The following is a 22626-nucleotide window of genomic DNA, read 5'->3' as shown; positions in this document are numbered from 1 at the left end:
ACATGAGTGAGTGATGATATATGGAGTGAAGGAAAGATCTGAGTCAAAAATAACCACAAGGTAGCGAGTGTTCTGCTGGGGGGGGTTTGGTAGAAGCACACATGGAAATGGCAATGTCAGGTAGAGGGAGGAAACACAAGTTCAGTTTTGAAGAGATTCAGTTTCAGATTTAAGGAGGTGATGATGTTGGAGACCCCGGACAGGCAATCCCTGGTATTTTGTAGTAATGTGGGAGACAATATGTATAATTGAGTGTCATCGGTATAGAGTAGAGATGGTACTGAAAACCAAATCTACTGATGGTTTGTCCAGTAGGGGCGGTGTAGACCAGGGTTCCCCAACTCCAGTCCTCCATACCCACCAACAGGTCATGTTTTCAGGATTTCCCTTTTATTGTACAGTTGATGCAGTTATCACCTGGGCAATACTAAGGAAATCCTGAAAACATGACCTGTTGGTGGGCCTTGAGGACTGGAGTTGGAACCCTGGTGTAGACGGAGCACTGAGGAACTCTGACTGTAAGAGGAGCGGGCGTAGAACTGAACCTTGAGGTCCCGAACAGTAGGAGGAAGGGGGCCTAGAACTGAACCATGAGGAACCAAACAGTAATAGGAATGGGGCCTACAACTGAACTTTGAGGACCCCAACAGTAGGAGGAAGGAACCTAGGATTGAACCCTGAGGAATCTAAGAGGAAGGTGGCCTAGAACTGAACCCTGAGGAACCCGACAGTAAGAGAAAGGGGGCCTAAAACTGAACCTTGAGGACCCCAACAGTAGGAGGAAGGAACCTAGGACTGAACCCTGAGGAACTTGACCGTAAGAAGGGGGCCTAGAACTGAACCCTGAGGAATCAAACAGTAAGAGGAAGGTGGCCTAGAACTGAACTCTGAGGAACCCGACAGTAAGAGGAACGGGGGCCTAGAACTGAACCCTGAGGAACCCGACAGTAGGAGGTAGGAGCCTAGGACTGAACCCTGAGGATCCCTAACAATAGTGGGTGGGGGGGCCTAGGACTGAATCCTAAGGAAACATGACTAGTGAATAGGAGGGGAAAGGCTGGCAAATGCTACAGTGAAGGAGTAGTCAGAGAGGTAGGAGGAGAACCAGGAGAGAACGGTGTCCTTGAGGCCGATGGAGCGGAGCATAGTGAGGAGGAGCTGAGGATCCACAGTGTCGAATGCTGCAGAGATCCAGAAGATCAGCAGGGAGCAGCGATCATTAGATTTAGCTGATAGTAGATCATTAGAGACTTTAGTGAGGTCAGTTTCAGTAGAGTGAAGAGAGCGGAAACCGGATTGTAACGGGTCGAGAAGAGCGTTATCTGAGAGTGGATCAGATGGGAGTGGGAGAGGACCAAGTGTGCTAGGAGTTTAGAGATGAAGGGAAGATATGAGACCGGTGTGTAGTCAGCAGCACAGCTCTGGTCCAGAGGTGTTTTTATAATGGATGAATGAGGGTAGTATTTGTTAGGTGAATGGTGACAGCTGGGGGATGGGGTCACTGGTAGGGTTGTAGGGCGAGGAGTCTGGTAACCTCTTCTTGATGTATGGGGATCGAGAGACTATTACAGTCATCACCAATATTTTCTTTGAAATAAGTGGCCAGATGGTCAGCGCTGAGGTCGGTTGTTGGGGCCGACACTTCCGTACTGTGGGACTGACCCGTATCAAGTAGTGGTTTAGGATTGTTGGATAGTGAGTTGATGAGGGCAGTGAAGTCGCTTGTTTGGAGAGGTGAAGGGCAGAGTTATGTGCTTTAATCAGAAACTTATGGATGAAAACTTCAGCCAGATTGGACTTTCTCTACAGACAATTTTTTTGTCTTTTCACCATATTTTGGGGGACGTCCCATTCTAGGTAATGTTACTGTTGTGCCACTTCTTGACGTCTTCACAGTTCCCCACAGTAGATATAATGCTTGGAAATATTTTTGTTCTCCTGGCTGATAACTTTCTACACTGAGATCCTTTGCTGTGTTGTCAGCTGTTTATAGACCAGGAAAATCCTCCTAGACAAGAACGCTTTCTCTGGTGTTAATCAGTGACTGTAAAGGGCCTGTCACACTAAGCGATATCTCTAGCAATATCGCTATAACTTGTGACGTTATAGCAATATTGCTGTGTCTGATACTTACCTACGACCTGCTCCCCCGCTGCTTATAGCTGATCGCGCGAGAACAGGCTGGACTGTTTCTCGTTGTCAGCTTCCTGTGGAGAGACTAGCATGGAGCCAGGCGGGAGGACGCAGGATCGCCTAGTGTGACAGGTAAGTAGCGACTCCCGTCCCCAGCGATGTTGCTGGTGAGATCTGCCTGTGTGGCAGCTCACTAGCGACCACTTAGCAATGTATCAGCGATCCTGACCACGTCACATCGCTGGTCGGGATCGCTGGTGCATCGCTAAGTGTGACAGTACCTTAAATGACTGCGGCGGAGCGCTGACTACTATGTAACATGGGGGGAATGTGATCAGCCGATTCTGAACACAGCCCCGATTATAGGAGGGTATTCACACTTATGTAACTACACTAGATGGTGGCCCGATTCTAACACATCGGGTATTCTAGAATATATATGCAGTTTATTTTTGAAGATTTAATAATAATGCAATAATGCACCCCCAATCCTGGAATGCATGGTCCTTTCACCCCCCACTCCTGGTATGCATGGTCCCCTCACCCCCCTTTCTTGGTATCCATGGTCCCCTCACCCCACTTTGCTGGTATGCATGGTCCTCTCACAACCCAATCCTGGTATGTATGCTCACAGTCACCCCTCTATCCTGGTATGTATGGTCCCTTCACCCCCCAATCCTGGTATGCATGGTATCCTCACCCCCCATTTCCTGGTATGCATGGTCTCCTCAACCCCCAATCCTGGTATGCATGGTCCCCTCAACCCCCAATCCTGGTATGCATGGTCTCCTCACCCCCCAATCCTGGTATGCATGGTCCCCCTCACCCCCCAATCCTGGTAAGGATGGTCCCCTCACCCCCCAGTCCTGGTATGCATGGTCCTCTCACCCCCCAATCCTGGTATACATGGTCCCCTCACCCCCAATCCTGATATGCATGGTCCCCTCACCCCCCTTTTGTGGTATGCATGATCCCCTCACCCCCCTTTTGTGGTATGCATGGTCCCCTCACCCCCTTTTCTTGGTATGCATGGTCCCCCTCACCCCCCTTTCGTGGTATGCATGGTCCCCTCACCCCACTTTGCTGGTATGCATTGTCCTCTCACACCCCAATCCTGGTATGTATGCTCACAGTCACTCCCCTATCCTGGTATGCATGGTCCCCTCACCCCTTTTTCTTGGTATGCATGGTCCCCTAACCCCCCTATCATGGTCCCCTCACCCCCCTTTCTTGGTATGCATGGTCCCCTCACCCCCCAATCCTGGTATGCATGGTTCCCTCAAACCCCTATCCTGGTATGCATGGTCCCCTGACCCCCCAGTCCTGGTATGCATGGTCCCCTGACCCCCCAATCCTGGTATGCATGGTCCCCTCAACCCCCAATCCTGGTATGCATGGTCTCCTCACCCCCCAATCCTGGTATGCATGGTCCCCCTCACCCCCCAATCCTGGTAAGGATGGTCCCCTCACCCCCCAGTCCTGGTATGCATGGTCCTCTCACCCCCCAATCCTGGTATACATGGTCCCCTCACCCCCAATCCTGATATGCATGGTCCCCTCACCCCCCTTTTGTGGTATGCATGGTCCCCCTCACCCCCCTTTTGTGGTATGCATGGTCCCCTCACCCCCTTTTCTTGGTATGCATGGTCCCCCTCACCCCCCTTTCGTGGTATGCATGGTCCCCTCACCCCACTTTGCTGGTATGCATTGTCCTCTCACACCCCAATCCTGGTATGTATGCTCACAGTCACTCCCCTATCCTGGTATGCATGGTCCCCTCACCCCTTTTTCTTGGTATGCATGGTCCCCTAACCCCCCTATCATGGTCCCCTCACCCCCCTTTCTTGGTATGCATGGTCCCCTCACCCCCCAATCCTGGTATGCATGGTTCCCTCAAACCCCTATCCTGGTATGCATGGTCCCCTGACCCCCCAGTCCTGGTATGCATGGTCCCCTGACCCCCCCAATCCTGGTATGCATGGTCCCTTCACCCCCCAATCCTGGTATGCATGGTCCCCCTCACCCCCCAATCCTGGTATGCATGGTCCCCTCACCCCCTTTCCTGTTATGCATGGTCCCCCCACCCCCCAATCCTGGTATGCATGGTCCCCTCACCCCCCTATCCTGGTATGCATGGTCCCCTCATCCCCCTTTCCTAACATGCATTGTCCCCTCACCCCCCCAATCCTGGTATGCATGGTCTTCTTACCCCCCAATCCTGGTATGCATGGTCTCCTCACCCCCCCGATCGTGGTATGCATGGTCCCCTCACCCCCCAATCCTGGTATGCATGGTCCCCTCACCCCCCAATCCTGGTATGCATGGTCCCCTCACCCCCCAGTCCTGGTATGCATGGTCCTCTCACCCCCCAATCCTGGTATGCATGGTCCCCTCACCCCCCTTTCGTGGTATGCATGGTCCCCTCACCCCCCTTTCTTGGTATGCATGGTCTCCTCACCCCCCTTTCGTGGTATGCATGGTCCCCTCAACCCCCTATCCTGGTATGCATGGTCCCCTCACCCCCCAATCCTGGTATGCATGGTCCCCTCACCCCCCAATCTTGGTATGCATGGTCCCCTCACCCCCCAATCCTGGTATGCATGGTCTTCTTACCCCCCAATCCTGGTATGCATGGTCTCATCACCCCCCAATCCTGGTATGCATGGTCCCCTCACCCCTCAATCCTGGTATGCATGGTCCCCTCACCCCCCTTTCGTGATATGCATGGTCCCCTCACCCCCCTTTCGTGGTATGCATGGTCCCCTCACCCCCCTTTCGTGGTATGCATGGTCCCCTCACCCCCCTTTCTTGGTATGCATGGTCTCCTCACCCCCCTTTCGTGGTATGCATGGTCCCCTCACCCCCCTATCCTGGTATGCATGGTCCACTCACCCCCCAATCCTGGTATGCATGGTCCCCTCACCCCCCAATCCTGGTATGCATGGTCCCCTCACCCCCCAATCCTGGTATGCATGGTTCTCTCACCCCCAATCCTGGTTATGCATGGTCCCCTCACCCCCAATCCTGATATGCATGGTCCCCTCACCCCCCTTTCTTGGTATGCATGGTCCCCTCACCCCCCTTTCTTGGTATGCATGGTCCCCTCACCCCCCAATCCTGGTATGCATGGTTCCCTCACCCCCCAATCCTTGTATGCATAGTCCCCTCACCCCCCAATCCTGGTATGCATGGTCTCCTCACCCCCCAATCCTGGTATGCATGGTCTCTTCACCCCCCAATCCTGGTATGCATGGTCACCTCACCCCCCAATCCTGGTATGCATGGTCCCCTCACCCCCCAATCCTGGTATGCATGGTGCTCTCACCCCCAATCCTGGTTATGCATGGTCCCCTCACCCCCCTTTCTTGGTATGCATGGTCCCCTCACCCCCCAATCCTGGTATGCATGGTGCTCTCACCCCCAATCCTGGTTATGCATGGTCCCCTCACCCCCCTTTCTTGGTATGCATGGTCCCCTCACCCCCCAATCCTGGTATGCATGGTTCCCTCACCCCCCAATCCTTGTATGCATAGTCCCCTCACCCCCCAATCCTGGTATGCATGGTCACCTCACCCCCCAATCCTGGTATTCATGGTCCCCTCACCCCCCAATCCTGGTATGCATGGTCCCCTCACCCCCCAATCCTGGTATGCATAGTCCCCTCACCCCCCAATCCTGGTATGCATGGTCCCCTCACCCCCCCAGTCCTGGTATGCATGGTCCTCTCACCTTCCCAGTCCTGGTATGCATGGTCCTCTCACCCCCCAGTCCTGGTATGCATGGTCCTCTCACCCCCAATCCTGGTATGCATGGTCCCCTCACCCCCAATCCTGATATGCATGGTCCCCTCACCCCCCTTTCGTGGTATGCATGGTTCCCTCACCCCCCTTTCGTGGTATGCATGGTCCCCTCAACACCCTATCCTGGTATGCATGGTCCCCTCACCCCCCTTTCGTGGTATGCATGGTCCCCTCACCCCCCCTTTCGTGGTATTCATGGTCCCCTCACCCCCCCTTTCGTAGTATGCATGGTCCCCTCACCCCCCTTTCGTGGTATGCATGGTCCCCTCACCCCCCTTTCCTGGTATGCATGGTCCCCTCACCCCCCTTTCCTGGTATGCATGGTCCCCTCACCCCGCTTTCCTGGTATGCATAGTCCCCTCACCCCCCTTTCCTGGTATGCATGGTCCCTTCACCCCCCAATCCTGGTATGCATGGTCCCCTCACCCCCCTTTCCTGGTATGTATGGTCCCCTCACCCCCCAATCCTGGTATGCATGGTCCCCTGACCCCCCAGTCCTGGTATGCATGGTCCCCTCACCCCCCAATCCTGGTATGCATGGTCCCCTCACCCCCCAATCCTGGTATGCATGGTCCCCTCACCCCCCTTTCGTGGTATGCATGGTCCCCTCACCCCCCTTTCGTGGTATGCATGGTCCCCTCACGCCCCAATCGTGGTATGCATGGTCCCCTCACCCCCCTTTCCGTGTAGCCGCGACCAATCAGCGTCGCAACCCTCTGACTGCGACCAATTAGCATTGCGGCCCTGTAGTCGCGACCAATCAGCAACGCAGGCCTGGAGCCGCGACCAATAAGCGTCGCGGCCCTCTGACCGCGACCAATCAGCAACGCGGCGCTGTGGCCGCGACCAGTCACTTCCGCTGCCCTGTACAAAAGTCTCTCGAGAGTGACGTCATCAGCGGTCTAAGCCGCAAAGCGTTACTGGGAACGCGAGGCCGGGCGCGTGGAAAGAAGACAGGAGGCCGTCGGAAGGTGAGAATAACTTTTTTTTATTTTAATTCTCTTTTTTACAGATTAAGGCCTGCGGCCGCGACCAATCAGCAGCAGGCGCAGCTTACCGTTACAAACAGCTGCGCCTGTCGCTGAGCTGCCCGCGATTTCGGTTACAGACAGACACGATAAGGCGTATATATATATCTATATCTATCTATATATATATAGAGAGAGAGAGATATTATTGTAGTTTTGTTTCTTTATTTCCCCCCTGAAAGCTTGATTCTCAATGCATTTGTACAGATTATGGGTGACATTAGAGGTGGGAAAGTTCTGAATTGATTGTTGGTAGGATTCTTTTTACCTGGCATTATAATGGGTGTATGGCCTTTATATCCCCTGTGTACACCTAGACACAGGACAGCTTCTACCATGTGTGATGGGCCCTAAGGCTTCTGCCATCATCGCAGTAGACAGACCATACACCATGATCTCTAGTAGAGCTGACCTCTCATGTGGGGGGGCCTGTATTCTGCAGATTCTTGAGTCTTTTGCTTTTGTTTTTTACTTTCTACCAGATGACGCAGAAATCGTGAAGACCCGAATGAACAAGCAGGCGGGCCGGGAGGAGTTCTACGTGCATTATGCTGGTCGTAAGTAATCCTTGGGGCTCGCCGTCTATAATAAAGGGGGGAGGTGGGTGAGAATGCAGATAATGCCTCCATTCCTTGTAAGGCGCCGTATTCCTGGATGTTCAATGCCTCGCTCCGGAGAGTCTCATCACTGTCCTGCTTGTGGATGGTTTCCTCAACACGAGTAACTTCAGTGGCCTCTTGAGCCGCTCCGGTTCCTCCTTCTCCAGACCCAGTGCAACCTCTGTGAAGTCTATTGGGCCCGGGGCTACACTTGCCCCGCTTGTGTCATACCATGTGGCTCGCTCTTTCCGTTATCTCTTGATGTCTCTCGCTTCTGGCGGCTTTATCGGTTAGCGTTTCCATGGAAAGAGGAGTCACAAATAAGCGGTTGTCCATGACTAAACACGGTCCTTCACACCCGAGTGTCCGGCAGAAAGTTGTACGCTCTGATAACTGAGGCCCAAGGCTTCATCTCTGCCTCTGACCTTATGGACATTCCCGTGTCTTCTGTAGTACAGGACCCCAAGATAATTACTGATTCTTTATTCTGGAAAACTGCCAAAATCGACCATTTTTTTCTCTCTTAATTTTGGCATTGGAGGATTGCAGTATCCAGTCGTATAGAGTGGATGCCCTGTGCTGCCTTTCCCATCAGTGGGTTACAGGACAGGCTACAAGCCCCTCAATCCCACAGCCTTATAATCACGGCCGCCTACACCCTGAGATGACGGATGCTTGCTCCTGTTGCCATTTTTTCCTCCCCCTCTGAGTATCCAGCTCTGAAGTCTCGGTTTCGGGCACATTGCTTCTTGTGCTCAGTCGTACCCATGACAAGTTGCATGTTCTCTCGGACATTTCCAGAAGATCCTTATACCATGAGTTTTGTTCTCGATGGTTGAGTTGTCCGAATACTTGCAGTTGTTGCAGCTTCCAAGGGGCAATCGTTCTACAAACGCCCGTGATGGCGACAGTCACAAGCTCCGCACGGTAAGTTCAGGCTGGTCAGACACCCACAGTCATAGTATGAAATTATGTTGTAAGTTCGGTTTTCCCCGTTCGCAGTGAATCGACGACAAAACGAGTGGGTTGACAAAACTCGGTTGGTGATTCCCAAGCCAGTAAAGGAGGAGGCCGAAGTGGCCAATGGCACCGGCTCAGACATCACGGAGAACGGAAAGACACCCCAGAAACGGAAGAACGAGGGCGAGGAACCTGAAGCGAAGGTAACACAAGCCCCAAATGTGTCAGTCCTGCTCCACCGCAGCGCTCACCACGCCAATGGGACGCTCTGTAATCACGCCTCTGCGTCTCTACCAATAAACTTCTCTGCTGTGATTACACGTATCCGAATGGACGCTGATTGTACTCAGTCCATGTAAATGGCTTAAGCCGTGGTGAGACTTTACACATTTATATGCAGGAATTTTTTTTTTTTAGGCAATGTATTGTGCCAATCTGCAAGGACCCAGACGATCATAGTATGAAGGGGCTGCAGTCAGATTTTTCACTGGCACTTTTTGCCTGCACCCATAATAACATGGGTTGTGCCGCGGTACCACCGCGACTGGATGGGAGCCGTCCTCATAGGTGTCATAATTTAATTTTTCTTTTATAACTTTTATAGCCATCATGTGATTGTGATATATCCATGCTCCGGGGCACTTCTTAGTATATTTTTTTTTCTCACTACATAGTCACTATCCTCTGGCCATGGCCGCCTGCACCCCTTTTTGGATTTTGGCAGCCAGGTCTGCGGCGCTCATATAATTGATCCGCATATACACAGTAGGGGGCGTCCCATCATCTTTTTTTTTCTGGAGCACACAATTCTCGGCATCTTGCTTTGCTGGGGGGCTGTGCGCTTCTGATGATTGACAGTTTGCGTCACAGGCCAGAACTGTGCGCTTCCCCAGGCTGCCAGCAGAGGTGCCATTGGGGAAACCCAGGGTTGTGGATGCCGGACAGATCCAGTGTGGCGCGGGCAGGTGGGACAGAACCTGTGCGCAGCACACGCTCCTTGACTAGGTGACTGCCTATTCTGAAACTGCAGGGTGGCCTGTAACCTAGGCAACGAGCCGTACACTAAAGAGATAAATCCCTCCGGTCTGGAGGGTTTTTGCTTTTCAGAGCATTTTGTAATTCTTCCATGCCTGAGCGTGATACTGGACTATGCTGCAGCTCCTGAACCAAGGTGTGGCTTCCTATCATGCTCGTCTGTCCCAAACAGCCCGGACCGTGCAGAGGCGGCCGGATAAACCTGACACATTTCTGCAATCCCGGCCTGGTAATATAGATGTAGCAGAGCTGGGCGTGTCATGGTGCGCGGCTTCTTCACTGTATTGGCTCTGTGCTATGATGTATCGGGCTGTTCTGCGGCCGTTGTGACATCACACACAAGTCTACAGTAGCGGCACCGAATGACGATCCCAGCTCTGCTACATTTGTACACAGCTTATTCCACATAGTAAGAGAGTGATACTGGTAATGACGCCATTCTGCAGTGTCGAAGCCCGAAAGCAAATGTTGACATAGATTATTGAAAGAAAAAAAATCTCTGGTGTCACGCAGGTACAGGGGGTGTGCTTTTTTTTTTTTTTTATAAACAAATCTACTTTTAATTGTGTGAATGGCCCCGGACCCCGCAGACTCCATCTGTGCACAATCATTCATTGCAAGGTATAGCTTGTCCTCCAATCCTCGCCATGCTCTCCCCACGTCGGAGCAGGAGGATGCCTCCATGTTTGCCTTCATCCTGTGTGTGCCGCGCTATATACTCGGGGACTCCATGGCCGGTGCGTTAGTGACGCCGCGGTATGCTGCGCCGACTTTCTGTAGTGTTCCATTCGCCTTAACTTATGACCTTTGTGTGGTGCCATGCCGGGGGTCGGGGCAATGATGCCCTGATTGTGCCCGCCAGGCTGCCCAGCCTCACCTAAGATCTGAGGAAACTCCTGTATTGCCATCGGATGATTTCTGCCATTAGACCTCGTTTATTTTATGTATTTAAGTGCAAATTCCATAATGGTCATTTTCACCCAAAATTGAATCTTCCTCATATCCTAGGGGATAACGATGACTGTGCTGCCTCCTCCGCTCACGGCACCAGCTCTGGACATGTACAAAGGGTGCGCGGTGGTGTCTGTGGGGGTCACATCATGCCAGGGGTCTCCATACTCCTCGCACTTGAAATGCTCATTTTATATATTGTGCTAACCGGTAGAGGCGGCACGATTATCAAAGCGGTGTCCGAAAAGCCCAACGGCCATATTCTGTGGGGTGAATGCAGTTAATAGAGGGGTGAGACTTGGGCATCTCCCATATTACCTGCTGTAACCCCACTTTGGGGTCCGCCAGGGTCTGTGTGGTTGTCATTGATTTTTGTGGGGGCCACATGATGCCCCCTTAGGTGACACAATACTACTGAAGAAATTTTTATTTTTCTGTTTTGATTTGTTATCTTAGTGGAGATGAGCGATTGCCGGGCAATTCGGTTATCTCTGATCTACAGCAACATCCACATGTGACTGAGCTGAGGTCACTGTAAGGGTCCCATAGACTAAAGATGGCTGAACCCGCCGGTGTTGGCTCACTCTGTGTATGGAGTCACCGGCCAACTGATAGGAGAGATGTCGATCACTCTTGGCAATTTCAGACTGCCAATCGCATTGTTCTCTCAAAGATAATCCGCCAGCTGATGTCTTAGATGGCAGCTAGCTTATAGAGCACACAGGAGCGAGCTCCCCGTGTATGGGAGAGGTGATCAAGCGTTTGGCAGCCATGTAATGTGTATGTCCATCCTTAATCGGGTGCCGGGGGGTTCTTGAATAATTGCTGTGGATGTCTGACCCTCATAATACTGTGTATAACTTCTGTTCCATTTTGTGTTTTTATTTTTGTCTTTTATTTCCTGCAAATTCCAGGTGACGCCCGTCCGGCCTGCACCTCGTACCCGGCTTCACCTGAATGCCTATTTTCTGCTCCCAATAAACATTTCTTTCTATTTTGCAGTCGTCTCGCAGGGGTGGCCGGTTAAGATGGAGTCACTGTGTTACCGTCCTGTGTGAGCAGTGCACGTTTGGGTGGGCAGTCCTGCAGGTTATTGCAGAGACTGTTCTACGGAGGACGCACATTATCCCCGTCTCTCATTCATGAATTGTCCCCTCACATGTTGTATGTTTTTCTAGAAAGTGAAAGTGGATATCACTGAAAACAATTCGGAGATGGCGTCCGGGGACTTTGCTGAAGAACTAACCTGCCTCCTGTGCAGCGAGCTCTTTAAGGATCCCGTCATGGTGGAGTGCGGCCATAACTTCTGCAGGAACTGCATTGACAAGGCCTGGGACGGGCAGGAATCCTTCACCTGCCCAGACTGTAAGGAAGTCATTACTGACAAGAGGTACACCACCAACCGAGCCCTGGCCAACCTGGTGAAGAAGACAGTGGGTAGCAGCTCCACCACCCTGACCCCTGCAAAGCCGAAACTGGCAGAGAACTGCCCTGAGCACGACGAGCGGCTGAAGCTGTACTGTAAGGACGACGGCACACTGAGCTGCGTCATCTGCCGCGACTCGCTCAAACACGCCAGTCACAACTTCCTGCCCATCCTGGATGCTGTTGGGTTATACCGGGTAAGTGGTGAGGAAGCCCTCCTTAGATCTCATGGCTGCAGATTGTACATTTACCACCATTCCGTCACCCGCAGGCAGAGCTGTCGACCATTGTAGCCCCATTAGAAGAAACCCTGAAGGTGACGGAGCAGCTGACTGACCAGCAGCAGGAGAAGGTGGAGCAGCACAAGGTGAGCGAGACACTCCTGTAATCCGGAGACGTGCCGTCTGTCACATACCTGCTCTCAGCACGTGACTTGGGGTTGCGCCTGCTAGGGTTAATCTGTCTCCTCTCAGTCCAGCATTCAACCTCTGTTCTATGCTGCAGTGGGAGCATAAATCACACCCTGACACAGACCACACACCCCGCTCATACGCGCTGCCACCACTCAACGAACACATGGGTGATGAGTCCCGGAAGAAGTACTACTACTATGTGCCAATCACCAGGATCACACACTCTAAGGCTATGGATTCTTTAGAACAACAAGGTTCAGACTTATTAAAATTTTTAAGCTTTGATAGAAAAGGTACAGTGCTTACAATAAAGATATAAAAAATATGGAACTAAAAAGTGACATACAAATATGCAAAACAGTGATAAAATAAAAAGGGATAAAATAACAAATACCTACAACGTTTCTATCTGCAGTTATTCTGTTTCCTGTGGGAGGAAAAGCAAATTATGGCACACATCAGTTTACCATGCTACCCCACATGTGAACATCTTTCTTTGTGTAAAGGCCTAATTTATAGATTTGACCAGGAGATCAGATTGCTAGACCAGCCTCCCATATTAATAATCTAATTGCTCGTCTGTGACTGGACCATGGCTAATCTACCAATGAATACATTATTTTCTCTGAAAACCCTTGGTGTAACCTTTCTCATAGATAGATAGTGTCAGGCTGAGATTGGCATCTCTCTTAGAAGAGTCAGAAGGTGTGAAATGTTTCCACTTTGTGTGTTCTCGGCAAGGCTCCCTGGGTAGACTGGAGACAGAAGACTCCCTTTCTCAGGATAATATATGTTGTGACCTTTGTTAGTCCTGTAGTCTAGGGACATATGTTAATTACTGCTGGTCATACATCCATACATATACATACTTCACTACCCCGTCCCGCCACACTTCATCTCATACGACATTTTCCGGATCTTTCCCCGCAGACCAATATTTCCGAGTTCAAGCAACATATCGTGGACGAGTTCAAGAACTTGCACACTTTCCTGAAGGAGCAAGAGGAGAAACTTCTGGAGCAGCTGCAGGACCAAGGCGACAACCTACTGAAGGAGATGGAGACCAACATGGTGAAGATGCAGGAGAACCGGGACAACATTAAGCAGACCATCACCATGGCCAACGAGCGGGTGAACGACACAGACTCCATCTCTTTCCTGATGGTAAGTGCTGATGTCTGGTGAGCTTTATGTCCAGGCTCCCCTTAGCTTTCCTTGGATTAATCATAATTTTCTTTATCTTTCATACAGGACATCAAGTCTTTCATTGAGAAGTAAGTTTCTGCTGCAGCTTTAGGCTGTTGATGGGTACGGTGGTGCCGGCCACGGGATGGTGAGTGAGATTCATGCTCTTGTCTCCGCAGGTGTCAGACAGAGCAGAAAGAGGTGATGTCTTCCGGGAACAGCCTGCTGTCCAAGGATCTGTGCCAAGGGACGTTCAGAGGACCCCTCCAGTATACGGTGTGGAAGCAGATGAGGTCCTTCATTGTACCGAGTAAGTACAGAGCTCCGTAAGGACCCGCAATAAGGACTGGTGGGGTAAACGGTCATGTCACGTGGCATACAGCACAAGGTTACGTGTCCTGTGTAGACCATGCCGTTTGTACTTGTGCGTAGCGATCACGTGGATGGCTGAGGTCTATGCTCATTACTCATGGGGGACTAAATGGCTGATAACAGAGGGCAATATTTGTATCAGATTGTGAGCTGGAATAAAGAATCAGAAAGTCCATGAACTTTTTTTCTCCCTCCCCCTTTTTTTCAGAGCTAACTCCGATACTACTGGACCCGTCCACTGCGCACCCCAACCTCGTGCTGTCCGATAACATGACCAGCGTGAAGTACGGCGACAACAAGCACGCGCTCCCCGATAACCCCAAACGCTTCAGCCAGTGCATCCTGGTCCTGGGCTCTCAGGGCTTCGATTCCGGACGCCATTACTGGGAGGTGGAAGTGGGAGACAAGACCGCCTGGGATGTGGGCATGGCCAGCGAGTCCAGCAACCGCAAGGGGAAGATCAAGCTGAACCCCAAGAACGGCTACTGGGCCATCTGGCTGAGGAATGGCAATGCCTACAAGGCTCTGGAGTCTCCCTCCAGGACCCTGATCCTGAGCGCCAAGCCCAAGAGGATCGGAGTGTACATAGATTACGAGGGCGGTCAGATCTCCTTCTACAACGCCGACGACATGACTGCCATCTACACGTTCAGAGCCACGTTCACAGAGAAACTGTATCCGTACCTGTCCCCATTCCTGCATGACTCCGGCCTCAATGCCCAACCTCTGCGCTTCGTGCACGACTGATGCCGCTGCCGCGTTACAATGGTTTAGTTTCGCATGTTATTGTCAAGAAATGCAGAAATGTCTTTGTTTAGTGACAACGTTTAGTTCATAATGTTCATCGTTGCTGTTTTATTTTTTATGGAAATGAAGTGTTGAATGACCAGTAACTTGTATGTGTCCTTTACTCTGACGCTCCGGGACGCCTCGCGCAGCCTCATTCTCATTAGCGGCACTCCGTAATGACTGACCTCACAAGCGCCACTCTGCATCACCAGCCCAAACATGCGAGTTACACAGAGAGCCTGATCATCCGCCAACCCCCAAATGGGCGAGTGGCCCAATCAGCCCCAATGTCATAGCTCCCAAGCGTCCCGGATATTGCGGGACAGTCCTGTTTTTGACTGCCTGTCCCAAGCTGGACTCTTTTTTTTTTTTTTTTTTTTTTTTTTCCCCCCTCACTGCACTGAGCCGCCACGCCCCCCCATGCATCGACCCCATTCTCACCCTCCAAGAGACCCCCGCAGCGCCCTCCACAGCCTGCGATGACTTGCTAGGCTGTTGCTTCTGTCTGCACAGGACCTGTGATGAGGTCACAGGAGGGGAGGAGTCGGGAGTCACATGATCAGGGGCTCGGTGTGTGCAGGACTCTGCTGTGCTGGTTGTCATGCTGGTGAGGGGAAGTTTGTGTGGGGTCAGGAGGGGTTTACAGGGTGGATGTAGCAGACCCGTGTGTGTATGGGGTATGCAGAGCGGAGCCACGTGTGTATGGAGCGGAGCCCTGTGTGTGTACGAGGTGTATAGACCGGAGCCTTGTGTATACGAGGTGTACGGAGCCGTGTGTGTGTAGAGGTATACGGAGCGGAGCCATGTTTGTGTATAGGTATACAGAGTGGAGCAGTGTGTGTAGAGGTATACGGACCGGAGCCATGTGTGTATGAGGTGTATGGAGCTGTACGGTAGGGAGTATTCATACCTCCCAACCGTCCCGGATCCAGCTGGACAGTCCTGATGTTGAGTGTCCTGGCTGGGAGGTTACTTTTCCTGCGGACACAGGAGTACACGGTGGAGCACTTTAAAATTCGCATGTGACGTTCCACCGGAAGTGATGTGCTGGAAGCTGACCGGAAATTAGGTAATTTCGAGAGGAGATTGTGACGGAACCATGGAGGCGCTTCAGGGAATGCTTCAGATACATCACCGTGTCCTCCCCCGACAGCGTGGACAGTGGGATCGCCTTGGAATCGGGGATGCCATGTGAGCGGATCATGATATGTCCTGCATCAGGAGGCTCAAGTGGGCACTACAATGGGAGCCGGGCTGCTATAGTATCTTTATAGAATCTTTCTGTTTCTTTCGCTCTCTAATCTTCCTTTTTTTCTTTCACCCCTTTCTTATCTCTCTGTTCTTTCTCTCTTTCGCTGGGGTATGGACATGGGTGTGATCAGGGGCTGTGGCCTAAAATTTGCGAAGCGCCCCGCAACCTCGTTCCCTTCTTCAAACGTTGGGAGGTATGCCCAATGTCACTGCTGCCAATTAGTGCAGGAAGCCGTTTATCACACCCTGCTGCCTCTGGCACTACACCATGCTTTACACTGCAGCACTGCTTGTTCCTTTATGCCGCAGCTGGCTTCCGTCTGGTGCAGGGCTGAGGTGTTTGAGCCCCTGTGTGCACAGATGAGGCTGCACATCCGCCTGGGCCTACAGATCTATGCGCCGAGTGCTGCTCTGCCGCCTACTCCTCCCCCGGTGCGCAGCGCCCTCTGCTGGTGGCTCCCACGTGCGGGGCCGGAGGCCGCCATTCTATTGTCCTACAAACCGGAAGACGCATGCGCAGTTCGCACTGTAGAATCGGGCGCGCAGTCCAGCCTCTGTGTTCAGGCCCCCCCTCCTCTGTGTGAGGTAACGACGGTGTCCAGGCCCCCCGCTCTCCGGTACCGCAGCCCCCAGCCATGGCCGCCACAGCACAACCCGATGTCTCCGAGCTGGAGAAGAAAGACGTCCTGGCCGGGGACGAGGCGGACAACGAGGAGGCCATGGACGAGGAGGAAGACGACGAGGGCGGAGATGGAGACGACGGGGACGTGGAGGAAGATGTGATCGTGCAGATCGGAGCCACGTACTCGTGCAAGAGGCAGGACGGCTCCTACCGTGAGTGATATATCCCCCTGTATACCGCGTATCCCCCTATATACTGTATATACAGGACGGCTCCTACCGTGAGTGATATATCCCCCTCTATACCGCGTATCCCCCTATATACTGTATATACAGGACGGCTCCTACCGTGAGTGATATATCCCCCTCTATACCGCGTATCCCCCTATATACTGTATATACAGGACGGCTCCTACCGTGAGTGATATATCCCCCTGTATACCGCGTATCCCCCTATATACTGTATATACAGGACGGCTCCTACCGTGAGTGATATATCCCCCTGTATACCGCGTATCCCCCTATATACTGTATATACAGGACGGCTCCTACCGTGAGTGATATATCCCCCTGTATACCGCGTATCCCCCTATATACTGTATATACAGGACGGCTCCTACCGTGAGTGATATATCCCCCTGTATACCGTGTATCCCCCTATATACTGTATATACAGGACGGCTCCTACCGTGAGTGATATATCCTCCTGTATACCGCGTATCCCCCTATATACTGTATATACAGGACGGCTCCTACCGTGAGTGATATATCCCCCTGTATACCGCGTATCCCCCTATATACTGTATATACAGGACGGCTCCTACCGTGAGTGATATATCCCCCTGTATACCGCGTATCCCCCTATATACTGTATATACAGGACGGCTCCTACCGTGAGTGATATATCCCCCTGTATACCGCGTATCCCCCTATATACTGTATATACAGGACGGCTCCTACCGTGAGTGATATATCCCCCTGTATACCGCGTATCCCCCTATATACTGTATATACAGGACGGCTCCTACCGTGAGTGATATATCCCCCTGTATACCGCGTATCCCCCCTATATACTGTATATACAGGACGGCTCCTACCGTGAGTGATATATCCCCCTGTATACCGCGTATCCCCCCTATATACTGTATATACAGGACGGCTCCTACCGTGAGTGATATATCCCCCTGTATACCGCGTATCCCCCCTATATACTGTATATACAGGACGGCTCCTACCGTGAGTGATATATCCCCCTGTATACCGCGTATCCCCCTATATACTGTATATACAGGACGGCTCCTACCGTGAGTGATATATCCCCCTGTATACCGCGTATCCCGCTATATACTGTATATACAGGACGGCTCCTACCGTGAGTGATATATCCCCCTCTATACCGCGTATCCCCCTATATACTGTATATACAGGACGGCTCCTACCGTGAGTGATATATCCCCCTGTATACCGCGTATCCCCCTATATACTGTATATACAGGACGGCTCCTACCGTGAGTGATATATCCCCCTGTATACCGCGCATCCCCCTATATACTGTATATACAGGACGGCTCCTACCGTGAGTGATATATCCCCCTGTATACCGCGTATCCCCCTATATACTGTATATACAGGACGGCTCCTACCGTGAGTGATATATCCCCCTGTATACCGCGCATCCCCCTATATACTGTATATACAGGACGGCTCCTACCGTGAGTGATATATCCCCCTGTATACCGCGTATCCCCCTATATACTGTATATACAGGACGGCTCCTACCGTGAGTGATATATCCCCCTGTATACCGCATATCCTCCTATATACTGTATATACAGGACGGCTCCTACCGTGAGTGATATATCCCCCTGTATACCGCGTATCCCCCTATATACTGTATATACAGGACGGCTCCTACCGTGAGTGATATATCCCCCTGTATACCGCGTATCCCCCTATATACTGTATATACAGGACGGCTCCTACCGTGAGTGATATATCCCCCTGTATACCGCGTATCCCCCTATATACTGTATATACAGGACGGCTCCTACAGTGAGTGATATATCCCCCTGTATACCGCGTATCCCCCTATATACTGTATATACAGGACGGCTCCTACTGTGAGTGATATATCCCCCTGTATACCGCGTATCCCCCTATATATACAGGACGGCTCCTACCGTGAGTGATATATCCCCCTGTATACCGCGTATCCCCCTATATACTGTATATACAGGACGGCTCCTACCGTGAGTGATATATCCCCCTGTATACCGCGTATCCCCCTATATACTGTATATACAGGACGGCTCCTACCGTGAGTGATATATCCCCCTGTATACCGCGTATCCCCCTATATACTGTATATACAGGACGGCTCCTACCGTGAGTGATATATCCCCCTGTATACCGCGTATCCCCCTATATATACTGTATATACAGGACGGCTCCTACCGTGAGTGATATATCCCCCTGTATACCGCGTATCCCCCTATATACTGTATATACAGGACGGCTCCTACCGTGAGTGATATATCCCCCTGTATACCGCGTATCCCCCTATATACTGTATATACAGGACGGCTCCTACCGTGAGTGATATATCCCCCTGTATACCGCGTATCCCCCTATATACTGTATATACAGGACGGCTCCTACCGTGAGTGATATATCCCCCTCTATACCGCGTATCCCCCTATATACTGTATATACAGGACGGCTCCTACCGTGAGTGATATATCCCCCTGTATACCGCGTATCCCCCTATATACTGTATATACAGGACGGCTCCTACCGTGAGTGATATATCCCCCTGTATACCGCGTATCCCCCTATATACTGTATATACAGGACGGCTCCTACCGTGAGTGATATATCCCCCTGTATACCGCGTATCCCCCTATATACTGTATATACAGGACGGCTCCTACCGTGAGTGATATATCCCCCTGTATACCGCGTATCCCCCTATATACTGTATATACAGGACGGCTCCTACCGTGAGTGATATATCCCCCTCTATACCGCGTATCCCCCTATATACTGTATATACAGGACGGCTCCTACCGTGAGTGATATATCCCCCTGTATACCGCGTATCCCCCTATATACTGTATATACAGGACGGCTCCTACCGTGAGTGATATATCCCCCTGTATACCGCGTATCCCCCTATATACTGTATATACAGGACGGCTCCTACCGTGAGTGATATATCCCCCTGTATACCGCGTATCCTCCTATATACTGTATATACAGGACGGCTCCTACCGTGAGTGATATATCCCCCTGTATACCGCGTATCCCCCTATATACTGTATATACAGGACGGCTCCTACCGTGAGTGATATATCCCCCTCTATACCGCGTAACCCCCTATATACTGTATATACAGGACGGCTCCTGCCGTGAGTGATATATCCCCCTGTATACCGCGTATCCCCCTATATACTGTATATACAGGACGGCTCCTACCGTGAGTGATATATCCCCCTGTATACCGCGTATCCTCCTATATACTGTATATACAGGACGGCTCCTACCGTGAGTGATATATCCCCCTGTATACCGCGTATCCCCCTATATACTGTATATACAGGACGGCTCCTACCGTGAGTGATATATCCCCCTGTATACCGCGTATCCTCCTATATACTGTATATACAGGACGGCTCCTACCGTGAGTGATATATCCCCCTGTATACCGCGTATCCCCCTATATACTGTATATACAGGACGGCTCCTACCGTGAGTGATATATCCCCCTCTATACCGCGTAACCCCCTATATACTGTATATACAGGACGGCTCCTGCCGTGAGTGATATATCCCCCTGTATACCGCGTATCCCCCTATATACTGTATATACAGGACGGCTCCTACCGTGAGTGATATATCCCCCTGTATACCGCGTATCCTCCTATATACTGTATATACAGGACGGCTCCTACCGTGAGTGATATATCCCCCTGTATACCGCGTATCCCCCTATATACTGTATATACAGGACGGCTCCTACCGTGAGTGATATATCCCCCTGTATACCGCGTATCCTCCTATATACTGTATATACAGGACGGCTCCTACCGTGAGTGATATATCCCCCTGTATACCGCGTATCCCCCTATATACTGTATATACAGGACGGCTCCTACCGTGAGTGATATATCCCCCTGTATACCGCGTATCCTCCTATATACTGTATATACAGGACGGCTCCTACCGTGAGTGATATATCCCCCTGTATACCGCGTATCCCCCTATATACTGTATATACAGGACGGCTCCTACCGTGAGTGATATATCCCCCTGTATACCGCGTATCCTCCTATATACTGTATATACAGGACGGCTCCTACCGTGAGTGATATATCCCCCTGTATACCGCGTATCCCCCTATATACTGTATATACAGGACGGCTCCTACCGTGAGTGATATATCCCCCTCTATACCGCGTAACCCCCTATATACTGTATATACAGGACGGCTCCTGCCGTGAGTGATATATCCCCCTGTATACCGCGTATCCCCCTATATACTGTATATACAGGACGGCTCCTACCGTGAGTGATATATCCCCCTGTATACCGCGTATCCCTCTATATACTGTATATACAGGACGGCTCCTACCGTGAGTGATATATCCCCCTGTATACCGCGCATCCCCTATATACTGTATATACAGGACGGCTCCTACCGTGAGTGATATATTCCCCTCTATACCGCGTATCCCCCTATATACTGTATATACAGGACGGCTCCTGCCGTGAGTGATATATCCCCCTGTATACCGCGTATCCCCCTATATACTGTATATACAGGACGGCTCCTACCGTGAGTGATATATCCCCCTGTATACCGCGTATCCCTCTATATACTGTATATACAGGACGGCTCCTACCGTGAGTGATATATCCCCCTGTATACCGCGCATCCCCTATATACTGTATATACAGGACGGCTCCTACCGTGAGTGATATATCCCCCTGTATACCGCGTATCCCCCTATATACTGTATATACAGGACGGCTCCTACCGTGAGTGATATATCCCCCTGTATACCGCGTATCCCCCTATATACTGTATATACAGGACGGCTCCTACCGTGAGTGATATATCCCCCTGTATACCGCGTATCCCCCTATATACTGTATATACAGGACGGCTCCTACCGTGAGTGATATATCCCCCTGTATACCGCGTATCCCCCTATATACTGTATATACAGGACGGCTCCTACCGTGAGTGATATATCCCCCTGTATACCGCGTATCCCCCTATATACTGTATATACAGGACGGCTCCTACCGTGAGTGATATATCCCCCTCTATACCGCGTAACCCCCTATATACTGTATATACAGGACGTCTCCTACCGTGAGTGATATATCCCCCTGTATACCGCGTATCCCCCTATATACTGTATATACAGGACGGCTCCTACCGTGAGTGATATATCCCCCTGTATACCGCGTATCCTCCTATATACTGTATATACAGGACGGCTCCTACCGTGAGTGATATATCCCCCTGTATACCGCGTATCCCCCTATATACTGTATATACAGGACGGCTCCTACCGTGAGTGATATATCCCCCTGTATACCGCGTATCCCCCTATATACTGTATATACAGGACGGCTCCTACCGTGAGTGATATATCCCCCTCTATACCGCGTAACCCCCTATATACTGTATATACAGGACGGCTCCTACCGTTAGTGATATATCCCCCTGTATACCGCGTATCCCCCTATATACTGTATATACAGGACGGCTCCTACCGTGAGTGATATATCCCCCTCTATACCGCGTATCCCCCTATATACTGTATATACAGGACGTCTCCTACCGTGAGTGATATATTCCCCTGTATACCGCGTATCCCCCTATATACTGTATATACAGGACGGCTCCTACCGTGAGTGATATATCCCCCTCTATACCGCGTATCCCCCTATATACTGTATATACAGGACGTCTCCTACCGTGAGTGATATATTCCCCTGTATACCGCGTATCCCCCTATATACTGTATATACAGGACGGCTCCTACCGTGAGTG

General features: G+C 51.2%; 2 protein-coding genes across 6 annotated transcripts in view; both read left to right on the top strand.

Annotated features, from left to right (window-relative positions):
- LOC141050807 (nuclear factor 7, brain-like) overlaps positions 1-14790 on the top strand; it is a 48929-nt gene extending 34139 nt beyond the window's left edge. For all 3 annotated transcript variants that reach the window (XM_073547473.1, XM_073547474.1, XM_073547476.1), the window contains exons 2-9: positions 7444-7518; positions 8563-8723; positions 11685-12128; positions 12203-12298; positions 13275-13508; positions 13596-13618; positions 13709-13839; positions 14110-14790. In XM_073547473.1, the coding sequence (XP_073403574.1) occupies positions 7444-7518; positions 8563-8723; positions 11685-12128; positions 12203-12298; positions 13275-13508; positions 13596-13618; positions 13709-13839; positions 14110-14648 (1703 nt within the window). In that variant the 3' untranslated portion in view covers positions 14649-14790. The remainder of the gene's footprint in view (positions 1-7443; positions 7519-8562; positions 8724-11684; positions 12129-12202; positions 12299-13274; positions 13509-13595; positions 13619-13708; positions 13840-14109) is intronic.
- Positions 14791-16353: 1563 nt separating this feature from the next.
- The window catches only part of LOC141050805 (nuclear factor 7, brain-like), a 41043-nt gene continuing 34770 nt past the window's right edge, over positions 16354-22626 (top strand). For 2 of the 3 annotated variants that reach the window (XM_073547469.1, XM_073547468.1), the window contains exon 1: positions 16354-16775. In XM_073547469.1, the coding sequence (XP_073403570.1) occupies positions 16577-16775 (199 nt within the window). In that variant the 5' untranslated portion in view covers positions 16354-16576. The remainder of the gene's footprint in view (positions 16776-22626) is intronic. The other variant, XM_073547470.1, reaches the window with a different exon arrangement.

This window comes from Dendrobates tinctorius, unplaced genomic scaffold, assembly GCF_039654945.1.
Source record: "Dendrobates tinctorius isolate UK_male_01 unplaced genomic scaffold, ASM3965494v1 ptg000152l, whole genome shotgun sequence".
Lineage (NCBI taxonomy): Eukaryota > Metazoa > Chordata > Amphibia > Anura > Dendrobatidae > Dendrobates > Dendrobates tinctorius.
The sequence above is the reverse complement of the archived record's forward strand: the minus strand, read 5'-3'. Positions and strand labels throughout refer to the sequence as shown.